The sequence below is a fragment of the Ursus maritimus genome, unplaced genomic scaffold (genome assembly GCF_017311325.1).
Source record: "Ursus maritimus isolate PB19 unplaced genomic scaffold, ASM1731132v1 scaffold_27, whole genome shotgun sequence".
NCBI lineage: Eukaryota > Metazoa > Chordata > Mammalia > Carnivora > Ursidae > Ursus > Ursus maritimus.
The window spans coordinates 27,961,798-27,977,754 of NW_024425230.1; the positions used below are offsets into that span (position 1 = coordinate 27,961,798).

Consider the following 15,957-nt stretch of genomic DNA (forward strand, 5'->3'; position numbering starts at 1 on the left):
CTGGCTCAGGCTGACAGCTGAGGGGCACAGACATCTCAGGGGCCCAGCCAGTTGGGCTGCTCTGCTGCTCGGCTGCTTGGGAGGGGAGGCCCTGAAGACCCTGGGGAGGCTGGGGCTCAGCGGAGAGCTGGAATCCTCTGGAAACTCATTTCTTTTTTTTTTTTTAAGATTTTATTTATTCATTCGACAGAGATAGAGACAGCCAGTGAGAGAGGGAACACAAGCAGGGGGAGTGGGAGAGGAAGAAGCAGGCTCCCAGCGGAGGAGCCTGACGTGGGGCTCGATCCCAGAACGCTGGGATCACACCCCGAGCTGAAGGCAGACGCTTAATGACTGTGCTACCCAGGCGCCCCTGGAAACTCATTTCTAATCTCAAGCTCCTGTCAGCCCAGCTGAGCCCAGGGTTGCTGAACAAGTGCATTCAATGTGCTTTTGTTCTTTAAAAATAAAAGTCCTTCTCTGCCTTCTTGGCTCTCTCCCTGTGGCACCTCCTGGGCCATCTTAGAAAAGCTGTAAATCACCCCACAGTTATCTGCTTATGCATGGACCCCTCCGATCCTTGGGTCAGGGACACTTCGACTCATCTCACCCTCCCTGCGGAATCCCTAACCTGTGAGGGGCACCCTCCACGTGCTGAGGCAGCTGGCCTTGTGCAACCATATCTGGGACCACATGGCTCTTGGGACGCCCTTCCTTGTGCTGATCTGGAGTTGGCCTCCTTCTCTCTACCCCCGCAATCCTGGCGTGGGCCTCTGGGGACACCAGCCACAGACACTCCCTCTGCTCCTGATGGCCCCACAAAGGCCTGCAGGCCTCAGTGATTTCTCAAGGGCCTGGGCTTGGGACCCTCTCTTCACCCACCTGCCCCTGGATACTCTAGGGAGGCAACTAGCTTGCTTACTGAAGTCTCTGGTCGTCCATCTAACCATCCACCCTTCTAAGCCATACCTGGGTTTTTGGTCCTTTGCCTTCCTCAGTTTGCCAACTAAGAATGGTGGAGATGAGCCCCACTGTGAGGTAGTAGCTATAGGGCAGTGGAAAGAGCCTGGCTGCTACTCAGGGACTGATCTACCCTGAGCCTCAGTTTCCTTATCTGTACAATGGGGAGAATAATACTACTTTAAGAAGTAGAGGGGATGAGTCTGGCTTATGTAAAGGTGCTGGGTCATGAGTCATTGCAATGCAAGCCAATGATCTGCTCCCCTCCGTGGGACATCTCCAGAGCCAGCAGTCGTAAAGCCACATCCTCTCGAGGGCCTCCCTGAGACATTTATTTGGCGCTTGTCCAATGTGTTTGCATTGCAGATGCTGGGCTCTGGGACCCAGCAGGGAGACAGACCCACTTCCCGCCTTCAGGGAGCTGCCTTCTGGAGAGTTCAGAACTCACTACCTCCGGTTTCCTGACCATCTTCACCCTTTGGTTTCTCAATCCACAGAAAAGACAAGCAACAGTAAACTGTTGGCAGGAAGCTGGCCACAGGAGGCACGCTGGCTGCAGAGGTCCCTTCTGTGAAACTGGGACCATGCCACCCCTAATGCCTGCTCGGCCTGCTGTCCCAGGCTTCTGGGGCGTCTGGGGTGAGGAGTCTTCTGTCTCCTCTCCCGCCGATAAGAGGTGATTTTTTTTTTAAGGCTAAAAAAGAATGAAGAGCCTATCAACCCAAGAGCATGTCAGTCATTAGGTTTTCAACAAGAATGGTTAACATTTTACAAAATGTTTTTTGAGCCTGGTAGGGTGCAAGCTGGCAACTTAATTTTTCTTTCACCTTCTAAAGCCACTGTTAGGTCTCCCTTCCCCACACCTGGGCATGTGTTAGAGCTTTTCTAGTCCTTTTCTAGTCTCGATATAACTCACTCTGGTTCAACATCATATCAGAATTTCACTCTCTTATTCAGTTGAACGCTCCTGGTCTCCTGACTCCATACGGGAAGCCTGTGATGGGGACGATGGGGAAAGGACAGGGTCCATTTCTTCACTTGCCATGTTCTACCCATAACCACTGCTTATGGTGTCTCCTCAGATGGGGTGGGTGGGGGGTCAGTGACTCTAAAGGGCTGAAAGGTCTTCTTTCCCTGGAGCTCTGGGAGCTGGTGATGGCATAGCAGGTGGCAGAGGTCCACGGGGTAGCCCTTCCTCTCCTGGATACTTCGGCCCGTTCTTTGGTGACCCTGCGCCCCCCCCCCCCAGGATCCCCCTAGTCTGCTCCCTGCAGCTGTACACTTCTGACCCCTCCTACGTGCACCCGGCAGTCCATGTCACGCGGCCCCTTGTGGGGGCTCCTCCCTCCCTGTCAGGTGGTTCTCATGAGCAGAAAGTCACAAGGCAGCTCTTCCCTGCTACCTTCCATAGCCCTTCACTTGGTCCCCAGGAAGAATATCAGCCAATTCCTGGGCATGCCGACCCCTCTCACGCCTCTGCCTGGTGGGGGCGGGAGCAGGCCGGGACAGGCCAGGGCCAGGGGGTGCCGCTAGCAGAGCAGCTGCAGAAAGGCAAGAGATCGGGAGGTGAAGAGCTCAGATCTTGGCCTGGGAGAGCTGGGTTCAAGTGCTGGCTGTGCCCTGGGCTCCTTAGGTGACCTCCCTGCGTTCCATTTTCCTCACCTATAGATGGGGTAATAATCCTTACCCTCGTACCCCACTCGAGGCATGCTGTGATCTCTGTTCACCATTCTCAGCGGTGCACATCATTTCATCGCTTCTCAGATCAGCCTCAGGTGGTGGGAACTGTTGGGCCCATTTTACTGGAAAAGGGAGAATGACCAGGGGTGTGAACCCACAGCTAGTCTTCCGGACTCTGTACCATCTCCCAGACCCGGCCTGGGCACCTTCCCTGACTCGGCAGCCACAGTCTGCCCTGAGGGGGCTGTGCCCTCGAGGAGCAGGTTGTCAGGGACAGGTTGGCCTCTGCCCCCACTTCCTTGATGAGGAGACCAAGTCCCACGAAGAGAAATGGTATGCTCAGGCCCTGGTGTCTGTGGTCTAGCCCCTGCAGCCACCAAGAGTGATAAGGGTAGGAAAAGGGGGAAGTAGTGGTGGGTACAAAGGCTGTTCTTCTCTCCACCCAGTGGGGGCATGGCAGGGCCAGGGCCAGCGCACAGGCCTGGGCAGTGGCTGACACGTAGACTTGCCTAGAGAAGGAAGCAGCTGGGTTGTCCCTGGGCGCCTGGGGCAGCCAGGCCTTCCCCACACGGCCTGAAGGCCTGAAGGCCGAGGCAGGAATATGCTCCCACCTGCTCTGATTCCTGAGCAGTTCCTTCTAGAGCCTCCGGAGGCATTCTGCTGTCCTGATCTGGCCTCTCTGGGGAAAGGGAGCACCAGAGCGGGCCACACAGTGTGATGGCAAGGCCCCGGCTCCCACATCTGGCTTGAGCAGGCCTCCCAGAGGAGGGGACCGTAGCTTCTCAGCACCTGGCACCGTCCCCCGGGGTGGACTGCCCTGGGAGCCGCGGGGCAGGGGCCTGGCTTCTGGCTGCTTGCTGCTTCTCGTGTGCACGTCTGCAGAGCCAGCGTGGCCCTTCTCCAGGGAAGAGTTCCTCTGACCCAGCCTGGGCACAGACCGGGTCTCTGTGAATCTGTGGTAACTGAGTGATAGCCCAAAATACAGCTTTGATTTAAGCTGGAAAGAATTTGAGTAATCATTTTCAAAAGTAATTTTTAAAATTATTTTTTGATGTTCCAAAATGAAAAACAGTGCTGGTTATCTCTTGAATGACTGATGTAGGTATGTGGGCTGGGGGACAGGCGGGTCTGAGCTCGTAGCCCAGATTCTGACCTTTACCTTGAGAGATCTTGAGTAGTCACTTCCCCTCTTTGGGTCTCCCCGTCACTGTCCTTACCTCGGTGGGTGTGTGGCATTTTCAATAGGAAAACCACTGTGAGGGGCGCCTGGGTGGCTCAGTTGGTTAAGCAGCTGCCTCCCGCACAGGTCATGATCTCAGGGTCCTGGGATGGAGCTCTGCGTCAGGCTCCCCAGATGGTGAGGAGTTTGCTTCTCCCTCTCCCTCTGCCCCACTCCCCAGTTGTGCTCTCTCTCTTGTTCACTAGCTCGCTCGCTCTCTCTCAAATAAATAAATAAAACCATGAAAAATAAAAACCGATGTGATGTTCCTAGTGTGTGGCCGGTAGACCCCATAATTTCACTAAGATCAAGGCCATGGGTGGGTTTCAGGCAACAGAGGCGGTGGGTAGACAGAGGAGGGGCGAGGCCCTGCCTGGTAGCTTCTGCATTGTGGAAATATGAGTCAGGAAAGGAGGGGGACTGGCAGTGAGCCCTTGGCACTTAGAGGGTGGAGCTGGTGGGTGCTGGAAGGAAGGTCAGGGGGCCCGCAGGGACGATGTGCAGCTGGGCCTTGGACTGTGAACTTGCAGAACCGACTGATTATTTAATTGAGTGATTGGTTCATTCATTTCCTCAACAGCAGCCTGAGCAGACTCTGCCCAACGCTGGGTAATGAGTCAGAATCTATTCCCTGGAGGAGGTGGTGGGGTAGGGGTGAAGGAGGAGGGTGCAGGCTGGGGGAGGGGCGCAGTGCTGGGAGGGAGCAGCCCCAGGGAGCCAGGCACTTCCTCAGAACAGTCTCATCACTTGTGACGGTGGCTCACTTGGCCACAGCGGCTGCTGACGCCACGGTGGCTCTGAGCAAAGGCTGAGCACCATTCTTGAGCCTGCGGCACTGTGGGGACTCGAGCTCCTGGGGACCCAGCCTGCAGGGCCCCTTGCTGCCTTCTGCCTCCTACAGAATGGCCAACGTAGGTTTTGTTTTGCTTGTCTTTCCGCTCCGGGCATCTCAGTAAGGACGGAGGGGCTCGCCTGGAGATCTGGGGCCTGGCGGGGGGCTAGGAGGGAAGAGCAGAGCGTCCTGCTGCAGGGGTGGGCTGCTGGGATCTTGCCAACTCTGCCAGCTCTCCCAGAGGCTTCGTGGAGCAGGACAGGTCCCCTGGAGTCCACATGCTTGTCCTGCCTCTGCCTGTGTTTCCTGAAGTAGGTCCTTCCCTTCTCTGGGCCTCCGCTTCCCTGAAGACTGAGGGGCACTGGATGAGATGCTTCGTAGCTTGGCGGTCTGTGGAACTGGGCTCTGAATGCTGGTGTGCAGCTCAGGGTGCCTCCCTGGTGAGGAGAGGGCAGGAGGCTAAGGCTCCAGATTCCTCTCCCTCCCCAGCAGTCACAACCTTCTGCCAGGGGCATATGGAGGGAGGGCAGGGGCTGAGAGGCAGAAAGCCCTGCTCTGCTGGCTAGTTAGTGGGCCAACGGCCAGAGAAGTGAAAGCCTGGTCCAACCGCACCAGCCTGGACGTGGGCGCTGACGCCTGCCCCAGGACAGGCTGGCAGGGGTTCTGGGGATGACTTCCTTCTGCTGGGGCCCACACACACTGCTTGGCACCCTGTGGGCAGCTGAGCCTGGGCTCTAGGAATTTCTAGGGAAGCTTATGGAGGAGGTGATAAGCTTGGAGTCCTAGGTATCCTATAGGCCCGGAGATTTCACTATTTTGAGTTTGCTGAGGGAGGGCTGGGCCCGGCACCCAGCCAGTGGAGGCAATTTGTAGAATCTCTGCCCTTCCTACCACGTTTGATTCTATCTAGACCTTGAAGAACAACACCTTCTCTCCCAGAACCTGGCTCAAATGCCTCTTCCTGTGGGAAGCTCTCCTAGATTTAGACTCCTCTCCTGCATCTCCCTACATACCCACACACAGCATTTGAGGGGAGGCATGGGGCAGGGAAAGGTGTACCGCCAGCTCTTGACTCCAAGATGGGCTAGACTTGCCTCCCCCAAGCTGTGGCCTCACGGATTGGCTGAGGTCTGAGATGGGGTTATGATATGTGTGCTCAGGGAAGCAGGGACCCTTTCACCAGTCTCCGGGGCTTTGGGGGTCCACGAGGATGGAAGAGAAGACCGACTAGGTGCTGAATCTCAGGACTTGCCTCAATTTACAGTTGCCTGGCCCAGCATCCTAGGGGGTGGAAGGTGGGGGTCCTTCCTCAAGCGTGGATGCAGGAGCCAGGCTCAGGTCAGACGCAGGAAGTCCCTGCTCTCTGCATAATGTTTCACCACTTTCTCGATCTCCCTCCCCTGCCCGTCAGCCCTGTGTGCAGCCTGGCCCTAAGACCCCCTCCGTAGACCCGGAGGATGTCCTAGGAGACCCTTCAAGTTCTAACTCCGTCCCCCAGCATCCAGCACCGGCAGCTCAGGATCCGTTCCAGGGCTGAGGAAGGAGAAGCCGGTCGGTCAAGAGCACCAGGATGGGCTGAGCAAGCACCAGGCAGCAGGGGGGCAGCTGTGTCCAGGAGAATTCTCCAAAGCACCCCCTCCCCCGTCACGGGCTGCTAGGCATGCTTAAGGGCTGGCCTTGGGGTGCTAGGCACGTGCCAGGGATCCTAGGCATGTGTTAGGATGCGTGCGCCTTCGGACAGAAGTCACTCTCAATGCCCACCTCGCCCGCCGGGTGCAAGAGGTTACCTGAGCGCACAGAGAGCCTGGGGTGGCAGCTGGCACACGGTCGTCGAGCATGAAGCATTTGGTGCCGTTGTGGCAGAGGCCCCGCGGTGTTGAGGTGGAGAGCACGCGCTCGAGCCAGTCGGCCCGGTTCAAGGCCAGGCCTGCGCCGTCAAGCCGCGTCACCGTGGGCGCGCCTCCCCCATCTGCGCCTCGGTCTGCTCCCTTGACGGTGGAGATAATAAGTTATCGGGAAGGCGACGGGAGCAAGCCGCACTGGGCACCCTGCAAGGCTGTCGTCACTGGGTCTCGTGCTGGGCCAGCTGCGCCCTGGCCTGGGAGCTCCAATGACTCGTGGGGCTCACACAGCTGCGCGTCCGCCGACGGGGGCCCCACCGTGTGTCTGCGCGACGCCCGCTCCTGAAGCCCAGCGCCCGTCCGTGAGTGGGGCCTGGAGGCAGACAGGCGGGTCAGGCCCCAGCGCTGGAGAGACCTTTCCCCGAGGCGCCAGTCCGTCCTCGCCCCCCCCTCACGCGCCCGTCTGTCCCGTGTTCCAGTGCAGGGACTTCACGGCCCACACCGGCTATGAGGCGCTGCTGCAGAGGCTGCTGGACGGCAGGAAGATGTGCAAGGACGTGGAGGAGCTGCTGAGGCAGAGGTGAGCCAGACACGGGGTGAGGGCCTGGAGGGGGAGTGGGCTGTGGGAGCAGCCGGGGCCCCCCACGCAGCCAGGATGCTGTCAGGACACCCCCTGCTCTGGAGAGTCGGGAGTGTGACTCTCCTGTTCTCCCCAGCCTGGGCCTCCCCGCAGGGGGCCAAGAATCTGATGTCCCCGCCAATGCACAGGTATTTGGCCAACATTTATTTCAAAGGAGGGCTGGGGCTGGGCCCCAGAGGCCGAATGCGTGGACCCTCAGTTTACCACGCAGACATGTGGGGGCCGAAGTCGAGGACGCAGAGCCCCTGCTTTGTTCCCGCAGGGCCCAGGCGGAGGAGCGCTATGGCAAGGAGCTGATGCAGATCGCCCGGAAGGCAGGCGGCCAGACAGAGATCAAGTAAGAGGTCCCGTGCCCTGGGCTCCCTCGTCCTTTGCCAGGTGCTTTCTGGGCCTTTCAACAGGGTTTAGGACTTCCTGGCATGGGGTGGAGCGGGGAGGGCCAGGAAAGGTCTGGGAAGACGCCTGGAGAACCACTGTCTTGGGGACAGAGGCCATGTGTCCTCAGGGGTCTGTAGCACCGCCAGCAGCCCCTGGGCCGCCTCCACCTACCTGAGCGCCAGGGGACAGGCCCTCCCCTGATTGGCCGCGCCCGTGCAGCCTTGGCTTAGCCTGGGCTTCAGGGAGAGAGGTGTGACCAGGGGCAGCGGCGGGAGGGGCCAAGTCCAGGGTCCAGTGCCAGGTCCTTACCGGTCGGCTGTGTGGTCATCAGTTGGGTCAAACTGCTCCCTGCATTCTCCCTGCCTCCATTTCCTCGACAGTGAGCAGAACAATAACACAACCTTCCTCAAAGGATTAATCGAGTCCAAAGGCTCGGCTCAGGCCTGGCTTGGAGGGGAGGCAATGGGGGTCATTGCTGCTCTGAAGCCAGGGTCTTCTCCAGCCCTGAGGCCTGGGCCCCTGTGTGCAGACTGGGGGTTGGGGAAGCAGATAGGGGCAGCGTGACGATTTGAGGGCAGCTGAAGAACTTTCTAACAGTGGAGTAGAGAGGCTGCCTTGGGAAGGTGTGGACTCTCCCCCTGGGGTCAGGACCTTCTACCCAGGAGCCTCTACCTGTGGAGCTGGCAGCTGCCATAGCAACCGCTGAGCCTCACCCCTGCTCCCCTGGAAGGTCAAGCCTGTCAGCGTCCGGCTCTGCACAAGGAAAGTGGCCCCAAAGCCTCTGAGTTCCGAACCCTGGCACCAAGTTCCCTCATTTGAGCTCCCTGAATATACAACACTCTCCGAGTCTTCTAAAGACACAGGGGACCCTGGCTGGTTCCTGCTTCCAAACTGGAGCCAGAGAAGACATGGGAAGAGCTAGAGGAAGGTCTAGAAGTGGTGAGGGCCAGGGAAGATTAATGCTCAATACCCGAAGGTCTGTGCCTGGGCCCAGAAAGCATGAACACAGCCCCAGTAGTAAGAATGCACGAGCTCTAGTCCCCACTTGACCTTTATGAACTGTGTGACTGGGGGCAAGCTGAGTTGGGTTCTCGTCTGCCCACTCCAGCGGGCTGTTGTGCAGATAAACAGGGCAGGGCTGGGGCTGGATGCTGACTGGGTGCAGGGGAGGGCTCAGGACGTGGTAAGGAATGAACGAAAGTCTGATGGAACCCTTCTCTGTCTTCCTTGGGGAAGAGGGACTGAGGAAGTATGACCCAGGAGGCATCCCTATCCGCCTCCTGGCCACCCAAGCCAGATGGAAAAGGAGAACCTTCCCAGAAAGAGAGGTGGCCTCCTGGGAGTGGGGGGAGAGGGTGCTCCAGGCTGGGCCATGACAGAAGCCCGGGCTGGAGGCAAGCTGTGTGAGGTACACTCACACTCAGAAGCCCGTGAGTCACTGGGCACTTAAATAAGGAAGGAGAAGCCACTGACAGAGAGAACAACATGGAAGGGGATCCTGGTGGGCGGCAGGAAAGGTGGGGAGGGACACAGTATCTTGCCCCACTGCAGGACTAGGAAGAGGCCGGGCAATGCTCTGGGCAGTCCCAATCCCCTGCATGGCTATAAGAGGCCAAGTGGGGCAAGGTGTGCCCTGCCTTCTATGCTGTGTGACCATGGGGTGGTCACTGCCCCTCTCTGAGTCCTGGGCTGGGCTGGGCTGTGAAAGGGAAGTTGCCCCCGGGAGGTACTCTGGAATCACCGTGTCAAGCAGAGAGCACCAGGCCAGGGCAATGCTCAATACACAGTGGGGTTCTTGCTGGTCTTATAGGCACCTGTATAAGCCCTACCTAGTTTAGGGCTAAGAAGCATGACTGGGCAAGCTAGACTATTTCCTTTAAGGCCCAGCTCCTCCCTGGCGCAGAAGGCTGGAGGCCAGTGTCACTGGGAGGGCAGCCCTCATCCAAGGTGGGAGCATCAGTGGCAGAGCCCCGGGCCAGAGCAAGGAGGCAGTCTGCCTTTCTGCCCACCAAGGAGGGGCTGGAGCCCAGGACTGCCAGGCCCTATGGCTCAGCTTACCCAGCACAGGGGCCCCACAGCCCAGCGTGTAGGTTGCCAGAACAGACAGGGAATGGTGGGTGAGAACAAGCATGGCCCCGGGCCCACCATCAGGCTGGGGTGGTCAGAGCAGGGCGGCCTGGGGGGGCACCTCCTGGGGGAGATGGAGAGGGAGGGTAGACACCTCCGCCGTAGGGCTTGCTGGAGGTGGGCAAAGTCAGGGCACATTCAGAGCCAGTGGGCAACGGGGGCAGGAGTCCAACCCATCCCGGTTCGCCTACTGCCTGCCTTAGGGTCATGCCCTATGCAGCTCCCACGTCAACTGACTGCACACAGTAGGCGCTTAGTTAGTGCTGCTGTGGAGCCATGGGGCATGGGCTAAGATTAGTGAGACCATGCAGTCACTCCTTTCTTTAACGGTGGGCAAGCAGCCTCATCCATTCATTTATTCAGCAAGCATTTATGGAGCACCTGTTATGTGCCACGTCTAGGCTGAGTCAGGAGGATTCAAAAATTTAAAAATAACATAAAATGAATGGCCCCACCGTCCCAAAGCTAGACTCTAGCACGCCATGGGGAACCTCCCCAATCCTTTGCCTCAGAACCCCTCCCTCTAGGGCCTTCTCATGCCCCATCTCCTCCAGGAAGTCCTCTCAAACACCCAGCCTTGTGTGACTGTTAGGGTCTTGGATTGGACCAGGGTACCCTGGCCCAGTACCAACCTGGAGGGCGCCCTGTGGGAAGAGTGAAGGGTGGCCATGACAACGCGGATCACTTCTTCATTGCCATGGAGACTTGGAGGTGTGTGGGGTTGGCCCCTGGGAATGGCCTGGCTATTCAGCGTGGGGCTGGCCGCTCATCCCCCCGGGGCCCGTCACCTGGTGGGGTGAAGCCCCCAGCCTCCCCATGCCCAACCCCCTCCTAGGTCCCAAGGGATGCTTATTCTTAGCTCCTCTGAGGGCAAGCAGAGGGCTGGGGGGTGCACAGGCGGGACAGGAGCAAATGGGGGAGGACAAAAGCTGGGAGTTGCGTGGCCTCTGAAGAAGCCCAGTGAGAGCAGAGAGCGCAGAGTGGGCAGAGTGGGCTGGCCTCCCCGGCCTCTGCTGCCCGAAGATGCAGCGTTTCTGCACGATCCTCTGACCTCAGGCGGCCCAGAAACCTCGCTCTGGCCCGGAGGCTCAGCCATATGTGTTGAAGGGAGGTTACCCCCATCTTCAAATCATTTCTAACATTCGCCTTCTCCACACGCTGCTTCAGCGAACGCCCACAGGGCTGATGCAGATATGAGACCTGGTCCCCGAACTAGGGGAGCCTCACCAGCCCTTTCAATGCACTTTAAAGACCTCATTACACGGGTGAAGGGCTTATCGATACGGTTTAAACTGCACATCCAGCTCTGCCGAGAGTTCCCCCGACTCTGCCTTCCAGCCTCTGGGCCTTCGCTCTGGTTGGTGCTCCCATTTCTCCCCTGCCCAGGCCTACCCATCCTGTCTCAGGTACGGTGCTGGGGTGCCACAGGGCAGGGGTTCTGGAAATGAAAGGAAACCAAGGCTGGCAGGGCTGGGGCTAACTTCCCGTGGCCCCTGGGTGGTTACCGCAAGCCAGGACACGTCCTCGAGGCGCGTGGGTTTGAATCCCCGCCTCACCTGCATTTGTCACAGCCTAAAATGCTGTGGTTTTCCTGTCAAGAGGGATTTTTTTTCATGTTCTGTCTTCTGAGCTCAGAGAATGAAGACCTGTCGAGGGCGTTAGAGGGAGCGAGGCAGGCCCTACTCCCATCAGGGGTCCTCTGACAGCAGCTCAGTCAGGCCTAGCCTCCAGCACGGAGGCAAGAAGAGCCTGCTCCCGTCAGCTGGGAGGCCGGAGCCTCCTGGCCAGCAGGAGGGCCGGGATAGTGAGGCCCAGGCATGAACATGAGATGGTGGGGAGTAAATGGAAGGAGGTGTTTGCACTCGAAATTTCGACTGTGTTTGAGCAGGGCATTTCAGGCTGTGCGTCCTGAGAGCCAAGTTGGAAAGGGCAATGGGACGAGTCACACATAAGGACATCAGTGGCAGATAACAGAGGACAGAGGCTTGTGTGAGGCCCCGTCCTTGCCATGTGACACAGACACAAGAGAAGAGAAGCTTGAGCAGGTCCGGGCAGCAAGAGGGAGGAACCGGGAGAGAGAAAAGCTGTGAGACGCCATCTTTTCGGGGTCAGTTGGAGCAGAGAAAGACTTCAAATGCTCTGCAAACCCGCCGCAGGATCAGAGTTTAAGGCCATTCTCCAGGGGAGAGTCTTGGCTAATCCACAGTGGGCTCCCTCTGGATCCAGGAAAGGTAAAGACCCCCCCACCCCACCCCAGAACCCAGGCTGCCTTTTTGAAAGTCTGGGGCCAAGAAAGAGAGGTGGAGTCCTGGGCCCTGTTGTGTGAGTGGAGCTCTGGGGGCCTGAAGGTCCCCAGTACCGGGTACAGGAGGGCTGGGCAGGAAGGACTGCAGCCCAGAGGTGAGCAGTGGGTGGGAGAGCTGGAGTGGTCACAGCCTGCCATCCTGCCCCCCACCCCCATCCCAGGCAGAATGAGAACCTTCATCCCTGCAGCCCCAACGGGCAGCAAGCCAGGGGACAAATGGGAGCCCAAGGTGAGCGCGGGCTTGGTCGACATCAGGACTGAGCAGGGTGGGAACAGAGACCGCGTGTCACACAGCAGTGCTGTGGACTCAGGCAGGGGCTCCCAGCATCCAGAGGTGAGGTAGGGAGGAGGACCAGCTGTCCCAGGAGGCTGCGGTTCCTCACAGACACCCCAGGCCTGGGAGGAAGGGCCTGAGTCCATGGACCAAGGAGGGTGAGACAGGGTAGGTTGGAAATGAGAAAGGCCTTGGTACTTATCAAGTGTTGAATTTGTCACTCTGCACTACAAGCCTGGGGACAAGGGGAAGAGAACCAGGCATTGCCCCTGCTCAGTGGGTTCACAGTTCAGTGAGGGGACACTCAAGGCACCAGCCCAAGGTGACAAGAGGAACAAGTGCTCAGAGGGACAGAAGGGGAAGCCCTGCAAAGATGTTGCACAGAGGGAATTAGCATGTGCAAATGCCCTGAGGCAAGAGGGAACTTGGCAGATAGAAGGAACTGGTGGGTGGCCAGGTGACTAGGTAGCCCAGAAAGCAGGACTACCGAGTATGAAGTGACGCTGGGGGCTGAAGTTGGTGGGGCAGGGGCTAGGGTGGTGGCAGTGAGAGGCAGACAGAGAGGAGACTGAGGAGGTGACAAAGAAAGTAGTGCAGGGGGAGGGAGAGGGCTGAGACAAGGACAGCTCTGGGTTTCTGGTGCATATGGCCAGGTGCAGGCTGATGCCTTTGCTGAGAAGGGAAATGGGCTGAGAAGGGGGGTTTGCGGGGGAGCTGAGTCCAGTTTTGGACACTGTGTTTGAGGTGTTTGTGAGCTGTGAGATCTAAAAAGAGGTGACGACCAGGCCGTGGATGTGCAGGCCCTGAGCTCTGGGGCGGGATGTGGTCATGAAGAACTTGGGGCCTGATGGGGGTGTGGGTGAGGCTGGCGGCAGGGGAGGGGGCCACACAGAGAGACTGAGGCAGGACATGAGTGTGGGTAAGCAGAGGGATTGGAGGGATAGCCACTGGCAAGACGTCAATTCTGTCAGAGAAGACTCCTGACCTCTCATCCCCGGGGCAGGTGGGGTCACCCTGGCAATCAGCCCTCTCCTTCCCCTGGTGAGAAGCGGGGGGCTGGCCTTGCCGTCTCACCTGCTCTGTGGCTGTGGTCAGTTTCTTCACCTCTTTGCTGCTTGTTTTTCTTATCTGTAAAATGGGGATCATGGTGGGACCCTCCCCGGCAGAGCTGCGAGGATTAAATAATGCGGGCCAGCCGTTCTCACACTCCTATGGACACCAGTGGCCCCCGGAGGCTTGTTAAAACCAGGGTGCTGGGCCCCACCCTGGAGTTTTGGCTTCAGGAGCACTGGGCTGGAGCCTCGGCATCTGCCTTTCCAGCAGGCTCCCAGGTGCGGTCATGCTGCTGGTGTCCCCACCACACTTGGACATCTACTTAGTTTAGGGCCGGGGTCTGCCGCTGACCAGATCCCCGCAGTTCTCTTAGAGGCCTGGATCCCTGTGGGTCCTACCAGGTTGCTGATCCTGGTGGACCTCAGTTTCCCTAACTGACCAACGAGAAGAGGGAGGCCCCTGGAAAGCCTGTTGGCAAGGCTTGCAGGGGAGACGGCGGAGTGAGGGCCGGGCTGTCCCGGGCGGGCGTCATGAGGATATATGGCCACCAGGGGGCGGGCGCGCTGCTCGGCGGAGAGGCAGGGAGGGAGCGGAGGGGAACGGAGGGGAGCGCGGACCCCAGCAGCGGGCCGCCGCCGAGCGCGCCAGCGACGGAGTGCCTGCCTGCTGCCTCAGTGTGATCCCAGCAAGCCTGGCCGCGCTCTGGCCTCAGTTTCTCTTTCTGCCTCGACTGACTGCGCTTCCTCCGGCATCCTGGTGCAGAGGGAGCCACAGCTGATTTTGCCTCCTTGGTTAAGGGGCGACCAACGTGGGCGGAGAATTTTACCCCAAATACCATCTTAGGGCCAGTCTGCAACCTCTGCACACCGTCTCTGGGCGCACTTGGAGGCTTGGCACGCACGCGTCCACGCTGGAGCACGACAGGCCCCGGCATCCCTCACACAGCTGCTGGTGACACGAGTCTGTCCTCCGCATGCCCACATAGGACATGGAGCCCTGCAGAGAACCCCAAGGGAACCCCTACCTGAAAGCAAAACCTGGGGGGTTTCTGATCAGTGGGGGCACCCAGTAAGCTCTTAGGTGGGGCACTTTGGAGGTACAGCTCAGGTCAGGTTCAGGGACCTGGGTGACGCCCTAGGACAGCGATGTGCTGAAGTGGACTCAGGGGAGGGTGACATGACAACAACCAGGTCCTGACAGAGATACTTTGGGCGTATTAATTAATTTATTCCTCACAACCATCCTGTCCTCATTTTACAGAAGGGGAAACCAAGGCACAGAGAGTAAGTCACTTGCCCAAGGTCACACAGGCTGTCTGGCTCCAGGGTCTGCTTCTGAAGCATACAGAACTCACCCCACCGAGCAGCCCCCACCTCCCGCACCCCCCCTCCACCCCCTCCCATCTCTGAGATCCAGCAACCGTGTTTCTGACCCAAGGAGATGTTTGCGTCATGGGGCCCCATTACCTATCAGGAGATGGGACTGGGTTCTGGGTGGGCTCTGACACCTTTGCTCAGGCACCAGCTCTGTTTGTTGTTCTGGGGGGCAGTCCCCACAGTAGGGCTGCTGGATGAAATATAGGGGGCCCAGGTAAATTCAAATTTTCAATAAACAACAAATACTTTTAAATGTAAGTATGTTCCGTGTATTACATTATATTCAAAAAGTATTTGTTGTTTATCTGAAATTCAAATGTAACTGGGTGCCCTGTGTTCTTATTCCCTGTCTGGCACCCTCCCCCAGTGCCAGCCTCTTCACTTCTTGCTCTCCGTGGTGCCCACCTCTCTACCCCAGAACAGCCATGCTGCTGCCTCCTGACTCCTCCTTAGAGGTTCTCTCAGGCACCCCAAACTCAGTGCACCCTATTGTATACCCCCATGGGTCATGTACTCTCTCCTGGGTCCCCTCGGAAATGTTACCACTGTCTGCCCAGCCACCCCAGCCAGGGACAGGAACAGCCTCCCTCTGTCCTCACTCATACATCCTGTTCTTCCTGCCCTAAGGCCCCACATTTCTCTGCTCTTGTACCCCTGTCCTGCTTGCCTCTCCCATCCAGCTTCTTCCAGACACCCTCCAGGCCACTTGCCTAAAGCTGGGTCTGAACCTTGCACTCTCCCGCTTCAGCTCTGTCCTGATGGGAGAGGACTGGGTGGAAGAGGGACCGCAATGAGCAGGGGAGAGCCCTGAAAACATGCGGAAGCCAGGAGCGTTCTGTCACAGCTGGGAGGTGTGATGGCTTTATCATTTCCGAAGAGGAGCTCTGCCTTCCAGAAATTCCAGCTTGGTTCTGAGTGGGTGGTCACTGTCTGGGTCTGGATCAGTGTGTGTGAGTGACCTAGAGCTTTCCCACCAAATGAGAAGTCCCTGGAGTGGGGGTGGGGAGGGACTTCCGGTGCCCTCCTCCCACTGACCCTGGCCTTTCTGTTTTGCAGCTCCCTGAGGGCCTCCTTTGACTCCTTAAAGCAGCGTAAGTCCTGACTGTCCCCAACCCCAGGCTGCAGGGTGACAGGACCTTCTGGGAACAGTCTTGTCCCCACAGATGGAGGTAGATAAGTTCTGGTGGGTGGTGGGGGGTTGCTCAGGCTGCACACGGGGCTCTGAGGCTGGTGGAAGATCTGGGAGGTGTGAGGCTGGTCCGGGCAGAGGTGGGTATGTGGGTGGTTGAGGCT

General features: G+C 58.4%; 1 protein-coding gene across 2 annotated transcripts in view; it reads left to right on the forward strand.

Annotated features, from left to right (window-relative positions):
- Nucleotides 1-15,957, forward strand: part of PSTPIP1 (proline-serine-threonine phosphatase interacting protein 1) — a 46,033-nt gene that overhangs the window by 12,630 nt on the left and 17,446 nt on the right. For both annotated transcript variants that reach the window (XM_008708429.2, XM_008708430.2), the window contains exons 2-4: nt 6,991-7,091; nt 7,414-7,488; nt 15,721-15,755. In XM_008708429.2, coding sequence (XP_008706651.2) covers nt 6,991-7,091; nt 7,414-7,488; nt 15,721-15,755 — 211 coding nt within the window. The remainder of the gene's footprint in view (nt 1-6,990; nt 7,092-7,413; nt 7,489-15,720; nt 15,756-15,957) is intronic.